The sequence below is a fragment of the Canis lupus genome, chromosome 19 (genome assembly GCF_048164855.1).
Source record: "Canis lupus baileyi chromosome 19, mCanLup2.hap1, whole genome shotgun sequence".
NCBI lineage: Eukaryota > Metazoa > Chordata > Mammalia > Carnivora > Canidae > Canis > Canis lupus.
Window position 1 is genome coordinate 30,385,701 of NC_132856.1, and position 15,240 is coordinate 30,400,940.

General features: G+C 37.9%; 1 protein-coding gene across 5 annotated transcripts in view; it reads right to left on the reverse strand.

Moving 5' to 3' along the window:
* PTPRG (protein tyrosine phosphatase receptor type G) overlaps positions 1-15,240 on the reverse strand; it is a 706,326-nt gene that overhangs the window by 23,630 nt on the left and 667,456 nt on the right. For all 5 annotated transcript variants that reach the window (XM_072785567.1, XM_072785566.1, XM_072785569.1 and 2 more), the window contains 9 exons: positions 10,725-10,807; positions 10,401-10,535; positions 9,093-9,227; positions 6,964-7,136; positions 5,296-5,431; positions 4,385-4,531; positions 2,184-2,277; positions 1,218-1,294; positions 599-727 (listed from right to left, as the gene is read on the reverse strand). In XM_072785567.1, coding sequence (XP_072641668.1) covers positions 599-727; positions 1,218-1,294; positions 2,184-2,277; positions 4,385-4,531; positions 5,296-5,431; positions 6,964-7,136; positions 9,093-9,227; positions 10,401-10,535; positions 10,725-10,807 — 1,109 coding nt within the window. The remainder of the gene's footprint in view (positions 1-598; positions 728-1,217; positions 1,295-2,183; positions 2,278-4,384; positions 4,532-5,295; positions 5,432-6,963; positions 7,137-9,092; positions 9,228-10,400; positions 10,536-10,724; positions 10,808-15,240) is intronic.

The window sequence follows — 15,240 nt, forward strand, 5'->3', positions numbered from 1 at the left end:
AATAATGATACTTAATTAGCACTTTTGATATAAATTTTTGGGGAGGGTAGGAAAACCCTTCTATGACGTGCAGTGGGACAAACAGCATAGCAAAGGGATTAAAAGACAGGTCACTCAAGTTCAAATCCTGCCTCCAGTTATTTGTGTATGTATTTAGGCAAGTTACTTCCCTCAATTTTCTTAGGGGTTCCATGAGATAACAGTACCTGTGTTATAAAGGGGTAGAGAGGACTAAAGCATCTTAATACATGTAAACACGGTTACGTACTCAAATGTTAGCTGCTATTTTGTTTTTCACATGTGACATACAGCAACTGAGAGGTCACATTTAGGTCATATTAATGAGGATACTAAAAGGACCTGTTCCAAAACCTTCTACTGCCCTGCCATGTATAGCATCAGAGAATCAACTAATGGAACTGACAGGGACAGTAACTGTTAAGAATACAAAAGGAATCTGTTCATACCTGAAGATGAGAGAAGTCTAGATGCCCTCCCTAGCACATACAGACAGTGGAGCCCTGTGCTGAGGTATCAAAATGATTTATGCTTATGGCCTCACAGGCTCATTAATATATAGCAGATGTGCTTTGCTTACCAAGCTCTGGTTGTCTGGCAGCATGACAATGATCTGTGCATTATGATCCCAAATCATTCGCCAGAAATCTTTCGTAGTATGTGGCAGAGGATGCTGGGTTATAATAAATTCATTGCTCCTATAATAGCCCTTCAGTTAGGAAGATGGAAAATCAGCAGTTACAAACATTTTATTCTGACATCGTGGTAGTAAAATATGTTCATGAAATAAGACAGCATTGTTTTGACCACACTAAAACAATTGAAAAAGGCAGTCAGTACATTTGGCTATTTTTTAGATGTATATGTTAACACGTGTAGATAATTTTCTTTCCACGTACAATTCCCTTCTAGTTACCCCTGCTGTTTTTACTTAACAGCAATTTCTGCATTTATTCAAACACTAGATGGGTGAAATTAACAATGAAATTAATTCCTTAGCACACAGTTTTCTTAAAGTATTTTTGTACCCCCACCGGTAAGAAGTCTTTTGTTAGAGGTCACCAGATATAGAAATCTAATTTTTATACTACATATCGAGAAATTATTTGAAAAATGAAATCAGCCACATAGGTGGTTATCTGCTCTTTAGCACCTTTTAGTTTAATTGAATTTATTTATAATTAACTGTTGACTCTCACCATGATATAAGAAGCATTAATGTAATCTGTTCCTTTCATTCCAGGCAACGGTGCGAGACCCACTCGAGCACGCTCAGCTATCATATGGAAAACAACAAAAACACCACATTTGCCTTATTAGAACCAATACTGCTTTCTGAGATTCACTTGGTGAGTAATCTACTTCCCTGGCTCCTCTTTCATTTTAAAACTTACCTATATTTTTTAACTAAGCTAAAGCGTCAGCTAAGGCAGAATGTAAATGGAATTCTACTGCACATTCCCAGAAGGATAGAGGCGTTAGAGGAATAAAATCTTACTGTGAGAGGGGTTTTCACAGCAAATCACGAAGAGAACACTCTGTGCAGAGATGACAGAGGATTTCAGATAATTTTTGGCCCTGGTTTGATATTCTTACAATTATACCAACACATTGTACTTCTGCTCTTTTGCCATTCCCTTATCCATATTTTTCATATGTTTAGGAAACAATGGCCTTTGTCAGTAGAGATAATCTCTCCAATGACCACCAATGCTTGTGTCTGTAGCACACCCACCGTATCCTCTGCTGGGTCCTGAGTTATTTATACAAAGGTCCCCACCCACCCACAGTGCCTTGATCTCAATAGCCAAAATAATGTAATAATGCATTCCAGTTGTACAGATTAACCTGAGACTCTCAAGTTTTCTGGGAGTATTAGTGCCACAGTGATAATGGCTTTACTTTTTTTTTTTTTTTTTTAGTTCAAATGTAGAAGTACCATAATTCTTGCATTTTGAGGTGAACGGAAGCTAGACTTCATGTCACACTGATGCAGCAATTTGCTGGCACTGACAGGCACCCTTCCTAGTTTGATCAAACTGCCTTAATTTTCCTGGCATAACTATTCCCCTTGGTAGTAGCTGCCTCTTTACATAATACATTAAATTCAATGGAAAAATACTAACACACTCAACCACCAAGTCAAACTGATTTTAAGATCTTACATGGCACAACTGAAGAGTTTCGGTTCTTTTCTTTGTTACACTCTTTCTGAGCACTAAAGCATTCCACATACTTGGCATTACATTGTGTAACCAGCTGAAAGAAAAGCAACATTTTAGCTTTCATTCAAAGGTGTATCTGTGGACATATTAGCTACCCTTATTGTGATAATCATTGTGTAATATATGCAAGCATCAAGTCTTTACTTTCTACACCTTAAATTTATACAATGTTATATAACAGTTACATCTCAGTAAACCTGGGAAACAAGAGGACAGAGTTATAATTGATAGCATTTGCTTGATGATATGGCAAAAAAAGGCTATCAATAATCGGATTTCTGGGGCACCTGGGTGCCTCATTCAGTTAAGCATCTGCCTTTGGCTCAGGTCATGATCCCAGGGTCCTGTGACTGAGTCCCACACTGGGCTCCCTGGTCAGCAAGAAGTCTGCTCCTCCCTCTGCTTGTACTCTATTGTGTGTGCTTTCTCTCTCTCTCTCTCTCCTAAATAAACAAACAAACAATCTTCCCCAAAAATCGGATTAGTGAAGAGCAAAAACATTTTTCTATCCTGAAGAATATACTTTTGTGTTTCAGTAGTGGTCACATATATGCTTGTCCTATTTCTACTATCAGGCCATAGGCTTCTGGTAACAGGTTCAATGTGGGCAGTAGGTATTTATTGAATTGATCTGGATTTTTGGGTTGAAAATGTCACACTTTTGGAATCGGTCTTCTGTAATTTCTCACAGGCATGAGATTCAGGTGGGTCTATACTAGAAAAAACTGTTTTATGATCCTAAGAGCTAATCCTGTTTCTTGAACTTAACTTCCTAGATTCTCAGGACATTTCTGTTGAACTAAACTAACATTGTTCTAATGTCATGATAAGTAGACCAGTAGTTGGTTACTCTTCCTGTTCTTACGTAGCTTGGTGGAACACTATGGTCAATCTTCTGGCGTTTTTTTTAGGGGTAAGGGTCCATCTTAACATAAGGAAATGACCTCCAAATGCTTCCATTCTACTGTCCAGGGTCCTGGGTGTAGTTTTCAAGTTTTTAATTTTCATTTTTTCTTTCTACTTAAGTTCTTGAAGTGGTTAGTACCTACAAAAGAACCAATTACCTAGTTTCCAGTGGAATGAAGAGATCTCTTTAAAGAAATTCATCAAAGTATGTGGAAACAAATATTGCAGAAATAAAAGAGGTAGGACTTAAAAAAAATTAAGTACCATAATTTCTTAAGAATTAATTTTAAACATTTAAAATGAGATTCAATGTCCTCATTATTAATTACCTCAAATGGTTTTTCTAATAGTTAGGATGCTAGGAAAAGAGAGCTAGAAACTTAAGATTGTTATGGAATGAAAAATAGATTCCACTCCATTTGCTTGGCAGTCTCATGTATTTAAATGATGGTTTTAGAATCTACAGCAAGTTTTTCCATGAAAACTACAACTGCACAGATTCACCTCATTCTTTTTATCTTGATACAAAATGAAAAATTACGTGTAGAATAACACAAAAAAATTTAAAAGACTAATGAGAGACTAATAAGAAAGTACTTAGTAATTAGAGGGACAGTGCTTAAAAGTAGAATAAAAGATTGCACTCTTAATGATCTTAATTGCTCTAATGTCCTTATAATCTTTTTTTTTTTGTCTTTCCCTCAGTTAATTACATATTAACCTTAACTGCCTTTAAACTTCTTCATGCCCTTATCCAAGCAAAGGAAGAATCCTTTGAGAGAGTTAACTTCTCTCTAGTATGCCTTAAGCATCTCTTTTTTAGTTTAAAATTATCTGATAGTCTTTCAAATAGCTTATTTGTTGACATACCATCCTAAAAATAAATCATTCTTAAGGGTAAGATAAGTTAGTTCAGACAAAATACAGAGGATTTTTTTTTTTTAGACTAGAGTGACTGACTCAAAGTATTAGATCACTGTGGCCTGGAGCTGCCGATATTTACCTTCAGATTAAGCCATTAGTTGCTTAGAAGGAAATATAACACTGTGCTGTCTACTTGGATCCCAACAATTCATACTCAGGTTGAAACTTTATTCTTTTTCCATTACATCTGACAAATACAAATGGTAATCCCTTCTAGTCTGTACATTCATGCCAAAAAGGTATGACCCCCAAACTCAAGCCATTTCTTTACTTCTTGCCTTTTGACCAAGGAAGTTTATTTAGACCACTACCTTGAATTGTTTCTCCAGCCGTGTCTTTCCTCCTACTCCTGGTATAAGGATGCTGTTAACATAGCTATGCAGCTGATTAGAAGATACTTCAGTCTCCTTTCCTAGAATGGCTTCCAACAAGGCATCATGGATGAAAATGTACTGCTCCTAAAAGGGACAACAGTATGGGAGAGCTGGTAAGGGGCAGCCACGTCTATCCAAGGCATGTAGTTGACCTCAGATCAACTCTTCATACAGGGACCTCCCCGTGAACTCCTTCAAGCATTTATAGCTAGGTGGCTCACTCCAACACTTACTTATTTATTCCTCATAACTTATTTCTGTATCATGCCCAAAATAATAGGTTCAATGTAGCAAGCAGTGGAGAAATGTATTTAATGAAGGCTTTCAGAACCATGCTACTTTTCAGGCCAGATAGCATGTTTAATTCCCCATAGCATCAAACACAGCTTTAGATACAGCTATATCTGCCTCCTAAGTGTTGGTGTAGTTACTGAGAAATCACATATAAGATCCACACAGAAATGGAAAACTGTGAGTCAGAGGATAGTCTCACGGTCAGGATAGCTTCCAGTTCAAACCTGTAAATTCCTTTGAGCCCTAGGAGAATGAATTTTCTCCCCAGTACCATTCAGCTTTCTTTTAAAGCACATGCTAGGGACACCTGGATGGCTCAGCGGTTTGGCACCTGCCTTCGGCCCAGGGCGTGATCCTGGAGACCCGGGATCAAGTCCCACCACTGGGCTCCCTGCATGGAGCCTGCTTCTCCCTCTGCCTGTGTCTCTGCCTCTCTCTCTATGTCTCTCCCTCTCTCTCTGTGTCTCTCATGAATAAGTAAATAAATAAAATCTTAAAAAAATAAATAAAGCACATGCTAGAATCTCTTGAAAGCACCTGCAACCACTCCTCACCTCAGTCTGGACGAGGTAGTTACGCTGTGTCCTGATATGCTTCAGGAATCCCAGGACGTTAACTGTGCTTTTGTCTTTTATCTGTTGCAGCATGCTGTCTATTACAATGTAGGTGCCTGTCCTGCCCACACCAGCGCTGGAAGAAAGGAAGACACTCAGCTGCTACCTCTTGCTCTATTGTGTCCAGCATTAACTGTGGACTGGAAAAATTACCATCTAAATATCGAGTGGGCTTAGAAATACCCTTGTTCAAGTTTAGATAACCTAAGAGAGCTGACACAGGTTATTCATTGTGGATGGCATCCAAAAACTTTATTAGGACATTTTCCACCCTCACGAGTCTTGATGGGGAACAAAGCCTTTTATAAATACCTTTTATAAATACCACAGGAGCTGGAGTAAAATGTTGCACATGTATTTCCTTTTTCAGCCTTGCTTGCTGCTCAAGCCACTGACACGAAGGTCAGAGAGCAGTCCTTCCTGGCAGAGCCATCCCCACACCAGAACCCTGCCTGCTGAGACCCCAGGTAGGAAGTCTGTATCCTTGACATCTATGTTTGTGGCTGGCTACCCAACTCTCTGTGATTCTAGGAGCTCCCTTTCTGTGCTTTCAATAAACCCCCTTTCTGCACACCTCCCTAGTCTGTTGAGTAGCAGAAAGTTCTTCTCAAGGGGTGCCTTCCTTTAGTCAGCCCGGTATGGAATCAGAATGGCACACCTGCAAAATCTGGCCTCTTTTATTCACATTTCCTCATTTCTGTTAAAGCAACAACACAACAGTCAGGAAGATGGGAGTTCTGCAGTACTAACAAGGCGCTTTTGTCAGAATCCCCCAGTAGGTTCCCCCATCTCACACAACTACTCCATCGATATAGCTCAGCTCTCTGACAGACTTTCATGTTCATTTTTTAGCGATTCCTTAATGGGCTAGCAAAATAATGTAGTTTTCATGGGGTTTTAAACAGGAGTCGGGTCCCAACATCTGCCACGGACTTGCTTTGTGATCGCATGTTATGAACTGCAGCCCAGAAGAAATGCTTAGAAAATGCCACACAGCTCTGCAACATAACCTCATGGAAGAGGCAGTATCTATTTGAACACCAAAGTTAAAAAAAAGCCAAAAATGCAATTATAAATGAAACATCATAAAAGTATTTCTAAACTACCTACTAAAGTTGTGTAAGGTAGTTAAAAAAGGAAAAAAGTCATTATTGAAGGCTTTCCCAGTGCTTTGAAAAAGGTCTTTTTCAGAGAATATATCAACTAAAAACTTAAAAATGTTTTCACTCCTACAATAAATTTTATTTAGAGGACCCCTACAGAAAAGCCATAAACAAAATCTCAAACTCTTTAGTGTAGAAAGCTCTGAACTTGTGTTTTAAATTCAGATTTCTAGGTAAGAGAAGCAACTTAAAGAATCCCTGTAAACAATGGGGATTTTATTAATACTAGATGTCACAAAAATTGGAGATTCATCCTCTAAGAGAAGATTTTGTTTTAACCTCAAATAGCAGAACCCTCATAGATTGTACCAGTCCCAGTTTTCAGTGGAAGACTCAGTTTCTAAATCAGACATAGCAGGGCCCCAGCAGGCCCATCCTCCATGTGTGCCCACTCCACATGTTGAATCCCAGGCACAAGAGAGAAAAAGAAGGGTGCTGGCCCCACCTGCAGTGCACCAGCACAGGGCCCATTTCGGGCGTCCGGGCTGCCGAGGACCTCCTCACAAAGGTCAGGACCGGGAGGGCATACTCAGGGACTCCCATGTCAGGCCACTGAGTGTAGTGATACTGGATCACTACCCGTTCATTCTGACGACCCTTGGGATTTCCCTTCTGACCCTAGGAAAAAGGTGAAAAAAAGAGGTCTTTAAGCAGATGGTGGGCATTCTGGATAAAAGTAATGTCAGGATATAGGAAACACAGCCTTCCATTTCCTGTGCTCTAACTACTGTTCCTGAGCCAGGTACTTTCCCCTTGGCGGCTGTCCCCTGCCCTAAGTGGAGACACTACCTAGATGGGGAGTATCAGGCATCTAGGAGAGAAAATGGTTTAAGACTACATCAGGAATGAACAGTTCATACCAGTTTTTTTTGGATGTGGAAGCATCTCAAGAACTTTGTAATCTGCCTAGACAGCCTCAATTCTGACTTTCTGCCCCAGCCTCAGAGGCTGTGCAGTCCTCTGCTTTCATCTGATGTCATCTGACGGTGGGCCATTCAGGAGCCTGAGTGAGTGCTGGTGGCTGCTGTACATTCTCCAGGAAGTGATTCTCAATCTCCAGAGTCAATAATAAATTTACCTGTCACTTTCATAAATGAATTTTTCAAAGTAGTTTTCTTGAAGTGGCTGAGCTTTTTTACATTTTAACTACTTTGGATGAAAAATTTCCCCAAACAGGTAACTTGCTATTGTATGTTTTTCTTATAACCAATAAACTTATAAAGTCTGAAAATTAATATTTTTTTGATGACTCAAGGTCATTAATCAGTCAACACTGGAGCAAGTGAGGTGTTTGGCCTTGTGCTTCAGAAGCTTGATGGCTTTGATTTCTGAAATCTTCTGTTAACTTTCATTTCCCTATTTCTTCCTCTTTTTCAGTTACTTTCTCCTGTTGCACTGACTACCTAAAGTTCCTATTTGACTTTCGTCCTCCGACTTTAGTGGGTTTGTAAAATAAAAGTGGGAGATGTTAAATACTTAAAGGGTTTCCATGAGCAATGGGCTTTGTAAATATAAGCTGCTTATTGGTTAGTTTAAGCCAGCTAACATCTCTATTAGAACACATAAATACAGTGCTACCTGACTTTTCTATACTTCTGCCATTCTAGGAAAGGACTACACATAGAAAAGACTGTTAGTCTTGGATCACTGATGGGTTTCGGAGCCAATGAAATTGTCTGTAAAACTTTGAATAAATGTGAATGTGCATTCTTCTGGGAAGTGGGAGGGCTTTAGTTTGATCACATTCTCAAAGATGTACAAGACTAAAAAAAAAATTACTCCCATTGCTACAACCAACCACCATTCTTAAGTCTCTATAGAGCAATTACTTTACATTTTCTTAATGAACATCTACTTAGAGTTCCTAGTAATGCTGTAATGATCCATGAATCTTGATGGAACAGCAGATTTTGAACAAAAGAAATCGAGATATCTTGAAAGCATTTTCATCAGGTGTGGAAATCAGATGTTAACAATCGTATAGTAAAGGGTTATGTTGAGTCATCTTAGGAAACACTAGACAAAAACAAGTTAAAGAGGTTTCTTAACTTGCATTGACCACTTGTGTGCATTGTGTGTATTTCTAAAGGGGAATACATGTTATGTAGTATTCATTTTCCATACTTATTAAATAGCAGAATCTCATTTTTGCAAGCATCTTGCATGGTCAGCATTCCTTGGAACACACATTGGGAAAATAATGCTTTAAAACTGTCAGAAGTTTGCTATTGGAAAGCTAAATCAACAAACAGATGCTGTTCTCATTGCTGGTCACCAAAACCTAGGAGTACTTTTCTTTCTTTCTTTTTCTTTTCTTTCTTCTTTTTTTTTTTTAAATGAAGCCTTCATGAGGAGATTAAAGCATTTAATCAGGCCAGTTAAATTCTATTATGTGCTTTGCCAGCATCTTTCACAGCATACATTGATGTCAATCAAATGGGTTGTGAAAAAATGTTTTTTAAAAATACTTTTTTAAAGCCAAGTTGGTTCTGAGAATTGGCCTTGGTTGTACAGTAATTTTCATACAAGTTTAGAGAGAAATGCCCCGGCAGCCCACCCATATTCCTTCAGTACCTTTTTAACTTTTGCATTTCTGACTGAAAAACGGCGAACGGTGTAGCAGGCATGTACTTTTGTGCTCTTCAGTGTGACAATAATGTTTCCATACTCCTCACTATTCTCTGTTGGCCAATACTGATCACATTTTCGCTGCAAAGAGGAAAACGTTGTCAGTTCCAACTGCAATTTATGCCACAATTGTACTGTTGGTCATGTGATTCCCAGCGTCTTTAAAACAGGTAATGTCATTATGTAGCTGAACTGAAAAAGGAACATAGGGGCTCAATGGCTGAGCGGTTGACATACCTCTGAAGAGGTTAACCTTGGGACAAGTTTGGGCAAGATCATTTAAGCAATGGACCTAGTATCATAACCATCTTTCAAAAGAATGTACTTAGAAAGAAACCTATATTAGGCTGGTAAGAAATATGGTTGACTATGTTAGGAGGTTTGTGTTGCCTCCAGAGTTGCAAGAGAGTCTCCTAACAGTGAAAATCTTCATTTTACAAAACTTGGGTCACCAAAGGTGAGACGGGGACTCCACAGTCAAGGTGAAGATGTAGTAATTCTGAGTAATGAACTTGAGACTTAGCATCTATTCCAGCCTAAATTCGCATCATGTAACATAAACTCCTGGGCAGCCCTGGTGGCTCAGTGGTTTAAGCGCTGCCTTCAGTCCAGGGCGTGATCCTGTAGACCCGGGATCAAGTCCCACATCAGGCTCCCTGCATGGAGCCTGCTTCTCCCTCTGCCTGTGTCTCTGCCTCTCTCTCTCTCTGTGTCTCTCATGAATAAATAAATAAAATCTTAAAAAAAAAAAAAACTCCTAATCTAGTGACTTCTAAAATATTAATCATCTTAAAAGAAAAGGTTCTCATAATGATGGTCAAGGTGTTTCAACAGTGTTTCCGTCACCCCCACCACTATCAGTAGTTCCCCCACTACACTGTGTTTCTTCAAACTTCCCTGTTTGTTGTGCTTTCTATTTCTTAGAAGGTCCTTCTGTAACTCCTCTTCTCTCATTGTTCACATCTCACCTCACATATTAGCTCCTTTACAAAATCTTAGTCCTAGAGGATGCATCTATCCCTTCTATGGCATTATACTCTATTCTCTATACTCTATTCACTCCTCTTGCCACATTTAATTCCCTCTTGCTCAGCTATTTCCCATCAGACCACAAGCAAGATATGGGCAAGAGAGGATGCTTTTCATCTCCTTAACGCTCTATACCTCGTCAAGTTCCTACCCTACACCAGGTGCTTCATAAATAGTTTTTGAATGAAGGTACATGATTAAGATATTAAGCCAAGATGCTCTTACTCTTCCTTTTTCCACCAGGTTCGTAATCATGATAATGATTCCAGTGTTTTGTTCCCAAATCATCCTCCAGAAATCTTCGAATGTAGACTTTAAAGGTCCCTGGGTGGCGATATAGGCTTTTGCTTTGTTGTAACCCTTCAAAGATGACACAGCACAAAGTAAGATCAAAGCAGTATCACAGACCTGTTAATAATTCAAGTGCCTTCTCTATTGAATAGGCTGTGTTTTTAGTAAAAGCTCCGTGCAGTATTAAAACACGTTCAACAGTCTCTGTAGCACTCTTTAATTATCAGAAACAGGTTTATAAAAACATTTCTGACTTACATCAACATAGTTTGCATTAATGTAGTCGCTGTGCTTAGAGTCTTTTCCTGGTAAAGGTCTTAACTTCACCCTACTGTGATCATCTATAGAGGATAAAAAAACAAAAACAAAAACAAAATGTGTAATTCAAAAGCTACCAGCATTCTAAAGCAGAAACCAAGGCAAATAGGTAATGTGGCATCTCCCAGACTGCCCCAAGAAAACTTTAGTCAGAACGCAACTAAAAATTCAAGGATACAGCATTGAAGCCCAACTTAAAAACACAGGAACATTTCTATTTCTACATCATGCTCTGACCTGCGAGTGCCCAAAAAATGCAAACTAAAATCCTTATTAGTTCAGGTAAAATGATTTCAAGTTGTAACCCTCCAAAATGTCCCTGTCCTGGATTTTAAAACTAAGACCTCTGATTACCCATGGCCCTGTCCCTTTTCCATTAATACAAATATAAAAAGGTGATTGTTATATGAGGTCCAGAACATCATCTATTTGTTGAACATCTATTTTCAGGAGTTTCCTTTGCTAAATTCAGTCAGGTTCTCTTGGAGTGGCAGGGAATCTAAGTAAGTGAGAGAAAGTAATCTCATTGTAGGAATCTGATCAATGATCAGATTTTAGGATCCACTTAACCTCCCTCAGCTTATGAACACAAAAGGGAGAATGGGATACATGCCTCTTGTTGCCCAGCAAAGTAAGCTTAAGTTTTTAGGGCAGCAAATGAAATAAAAAGAAGTGAAGGTCCTAATTTTATTTTTTCTAGCTAGGAACAGAATGAGCTAAGGTAAATTTACATTTCTGGTTATAATCATAAAAGGCTAGTTCAAGGAGACCAGTGAGTGGTTTAGCCTAGACATTAATGACCTCAAACTATTTATCAAGCACTTTTTGAAAGCCCTCTCCACTCTCATGACTGTCAATTGCTTTTGTTGTTCTGACAAACTCAGACTACACTTATTATGCAGAAGGGCTGCTTGCTAGAAATAGGTTCTAAATGACAATCCCCCCCCCCACCAATTTATCTGAATATAAACTGCTATGCTTTAGCTCAGCTATATTATCTTTCAGACTGACAAATAAGAATACATATTCTTCAAGTTGCAAAATTCATATTTAATCTAAAAGGTAAGAGCCTCTCTAAAATAGATCAATACAAGAGGTGGTACAGTAGCATCCACATATACTTGAAAGTTGTAATGGCTCTATGAGAAAAAGCTGTTCATACGTTTTGTTTTGTGCACAGTAAGTTTACTTGTTTCATGACAGTCCCATCCCATTTTTTGCTATACTAAGCCCGTAACATAGGGGCAAATCAAGTGACTGGTGATATACTCAGATTCTGACCAGGCGTCACGAACACCAGAATCCAAATTTCTGAACTTAGAAAAATAAAATTGCATCTAAATTGAATTTGTGAAGATGAAACCATAAACTGTATCAAACAGTGTAGAACACTGTATCAAACCATGATGGTACACTTTCCAGGTAACATCATGACCTTTGGGCATATCATGCAGATGCTGCTTTGGGTTTTCTCCCTCTTTTTTGCCACATACTTTCAGCCAAGCACTAAAGTCACCAGAATAATAAGGGTTGCCATAGTGGAGATAATGATACATGTGGATATACTCAAGGAACACCTGTGTATATATCCTTGCTTGACTTACATGGTTAGAAATGAGATTTATATATATATATATATATATATATATATATATATATATATATATGTATATACACACACACACACACACAATCTTACAATCTTGGCAAGGTGAGCCTCAACTGGGTAGGCCAACAAATACTGTCAGAGTCCATCCATTCAAAGACTAGAGAGAAGAGCAAAATTTGACTCTTCGCTGGTTCTCTTTGTTACCTCCTCATTCTCTTACATAAGTAGAACCAATACTCTTATTCAAAAATGACTTATGTTTCTTGTAAAACTTTATCTATAGAGTTAGAAGTAAAACTATATTAGTAGATGGTATTACTTTATATAGATATTCTAAGGAATTCACAAAAAAAAATGAGTTCAGCTAAGGTTGTAGGATTCATGATCAATGTTAGGAAAGATCCTAAAATTAAGTAAACAATTCCACTTATCATAGCATCAAAACTAATAAAATACTTAAATTCAACAAAAGAGGGACACCTGGGTGGCTCAGTGGTTGAGCATCTGCTTTTGCCTCAGAGCATGAAACCAGTCCCAGGATAAGTCCCACACTGGGCTCCCTATGGGGAGCCTGCTCCTCCCTCTGCCTACGTCTCTTCCTCTCTTTCTGTGCCTCTCATGAATAAATAAATAAATAAAATCTTTTAAATATAATTCAACAAAAGAAGTGTTAGACAATGCAAACTATAAAATATCCTTGAAAGAAAAGATGACCTCAATGAATGGAAGACATCCCATCTTCATGGATGGAAGGCAGTACTATTAAGATTAATCCACAGATTCAGTGCAATGCCTATCAAAATCCCAGCTACATCTTTTGCAGTAATAGAAAAGTTGATCCTAAAATCGGTATGGAAACACAAAGGACCCAGAATAACCAAAACAATCTTGAAAAAGAACAAAGTTGGAGCATTCACAGTTTCCAAATTCAAAAAATACTACAAAGCTATAGTCTGTCATAAAGACAAAATGGTACCGGCCTAAGGATAGATATATAGATCAATGCAAGAGAACAGAGAATCTAGAAATAAACCCTTACATTTATGGTAAATTGATTTCCAGTAAGGGCACTAAGGCAATTCAGTGGAGGAAAAAAGAGTCTTTCTACAAATAGTGCTAGGACAACTGGCTATCAACATGCAAAAGAATAAACTTACACCCTACCTCACATACATAAGAGTTATTTTGATAAAAGACCTAAATGTAAGAGCTAAAATCATAAAACTCTTTGGTAGAAACAAAGTTGTAAATCTTATGATCTTGGATTAGGCAGTGGTTTTTTTATATAAGACACCAAAAGCACAGACAACACAAGAAAAATAGTATTTCACCAAAATTAAAATAATTTTTGCTTCAAAGGACACCAATAAGAAAGTGAAAAGACAGTGCACAGAATGGGAGAAAATATTCTGCTGTTTATCTATATAAGGGATTCGTATGCAGGATGTATAAAGAATTCCTACCACTCAGCAACAAGACAAATAATCTCACTTAAAAATGGACAAAGGATCTCAATAGCTATTTCCCCAAAGAAGATCTACAAATGTCCAATAAATACATGAAAAGATGCTCAACACACTGGGTATTATTTAAGACTGATGAATCACTGAATTCTACCTCTGAAACTAAGAATAAACTATATGTTAATTAATTGAATTTAAATAAAAAATAGAGATGCTCAATATCACTAATCATTAGGGAAATGCAAATTAAAATGACAATGAGATACCACTTCACACCATTAGCATAGCTATTTTATATCTCTCTCTATATAAGTAACAAGTGTTGATGAGAATATGGACACTGGAACTCTCATATATTCCTGGTGGGAATGTAAAATGGTATAGCCACTTTGCAAAACACTATGGCAGTTCTTCAAAATGTTAAACATAGAATTACCATATGACCTAGCTATTCTATTCCTAACTATATATCCAAGAGAATTGAAAATATATGTCTGCACAAATGTTCAAAGCAGCATTATTCATAATAGCCAAAAAGTAGAAACAACCCAAATGTCCATCAAATGATGAATGAATAAACACAATGTGGCACATCCATACCGTGGAGTATTTTTCAGTCATAAAAAGGAGTGAAGTACCAATCTAAGCTACAACATGGATGAATCTTGAAAACATCCTGCTAAGTGGAAGAAACCCAGACACAAAAGGCCATATAGTCTATGATTCCAATTAAGTGAAGCATCCGGAATGGGCAAATATACAGAAACAGAAAGTGGGTAAGTGGTTTCTAGGGGTTAGGGAAAAAGAGGAATTGTGAACGACTGTTAATGGGTATGGGGTTTCTTGTTGGGGTGCTAAAAGGGTTCTAAAATTAGATAGTGGTGATGGTCGTACAACTGCGAATATATACTAAGAACCACTGAAATTCAGTTTATATTTAAATTCCCATTTAAATATAAATTAACTTTAAATGGGTGAATTTCATATGGTATGTGATTTTTTATCTTGCTAAAGCATTATAAAAAGCTTTATCTACAGTAGTGTTCGAATTTAAATGGTTCAGTTGAATGCACTATAAAATCTTATGGAATGTGTTCCTTACCCGAGTGCATGTTACCCATAAACATGTGTGCCCCTGCCTTTAATATCAAAGCATATATTATCTGCCAGTGACCCAAACCTCAATGTCTATGAGAAGTAGCATTGTAGCCACAGAAGTATGCCTATGCTCCTTGGGTTTTCCCACAAGGCTCTGTAAGAAGAGTGCTTATTTGTTTGCATCTCTTGTGCCAGAATACTCCTGACCTTGGAAATATGGTAGAAAGGACTAAGCACATGGGCCACAAGGACTGGTGGCTCTATCACTTGAGGTAGAGACCACTTA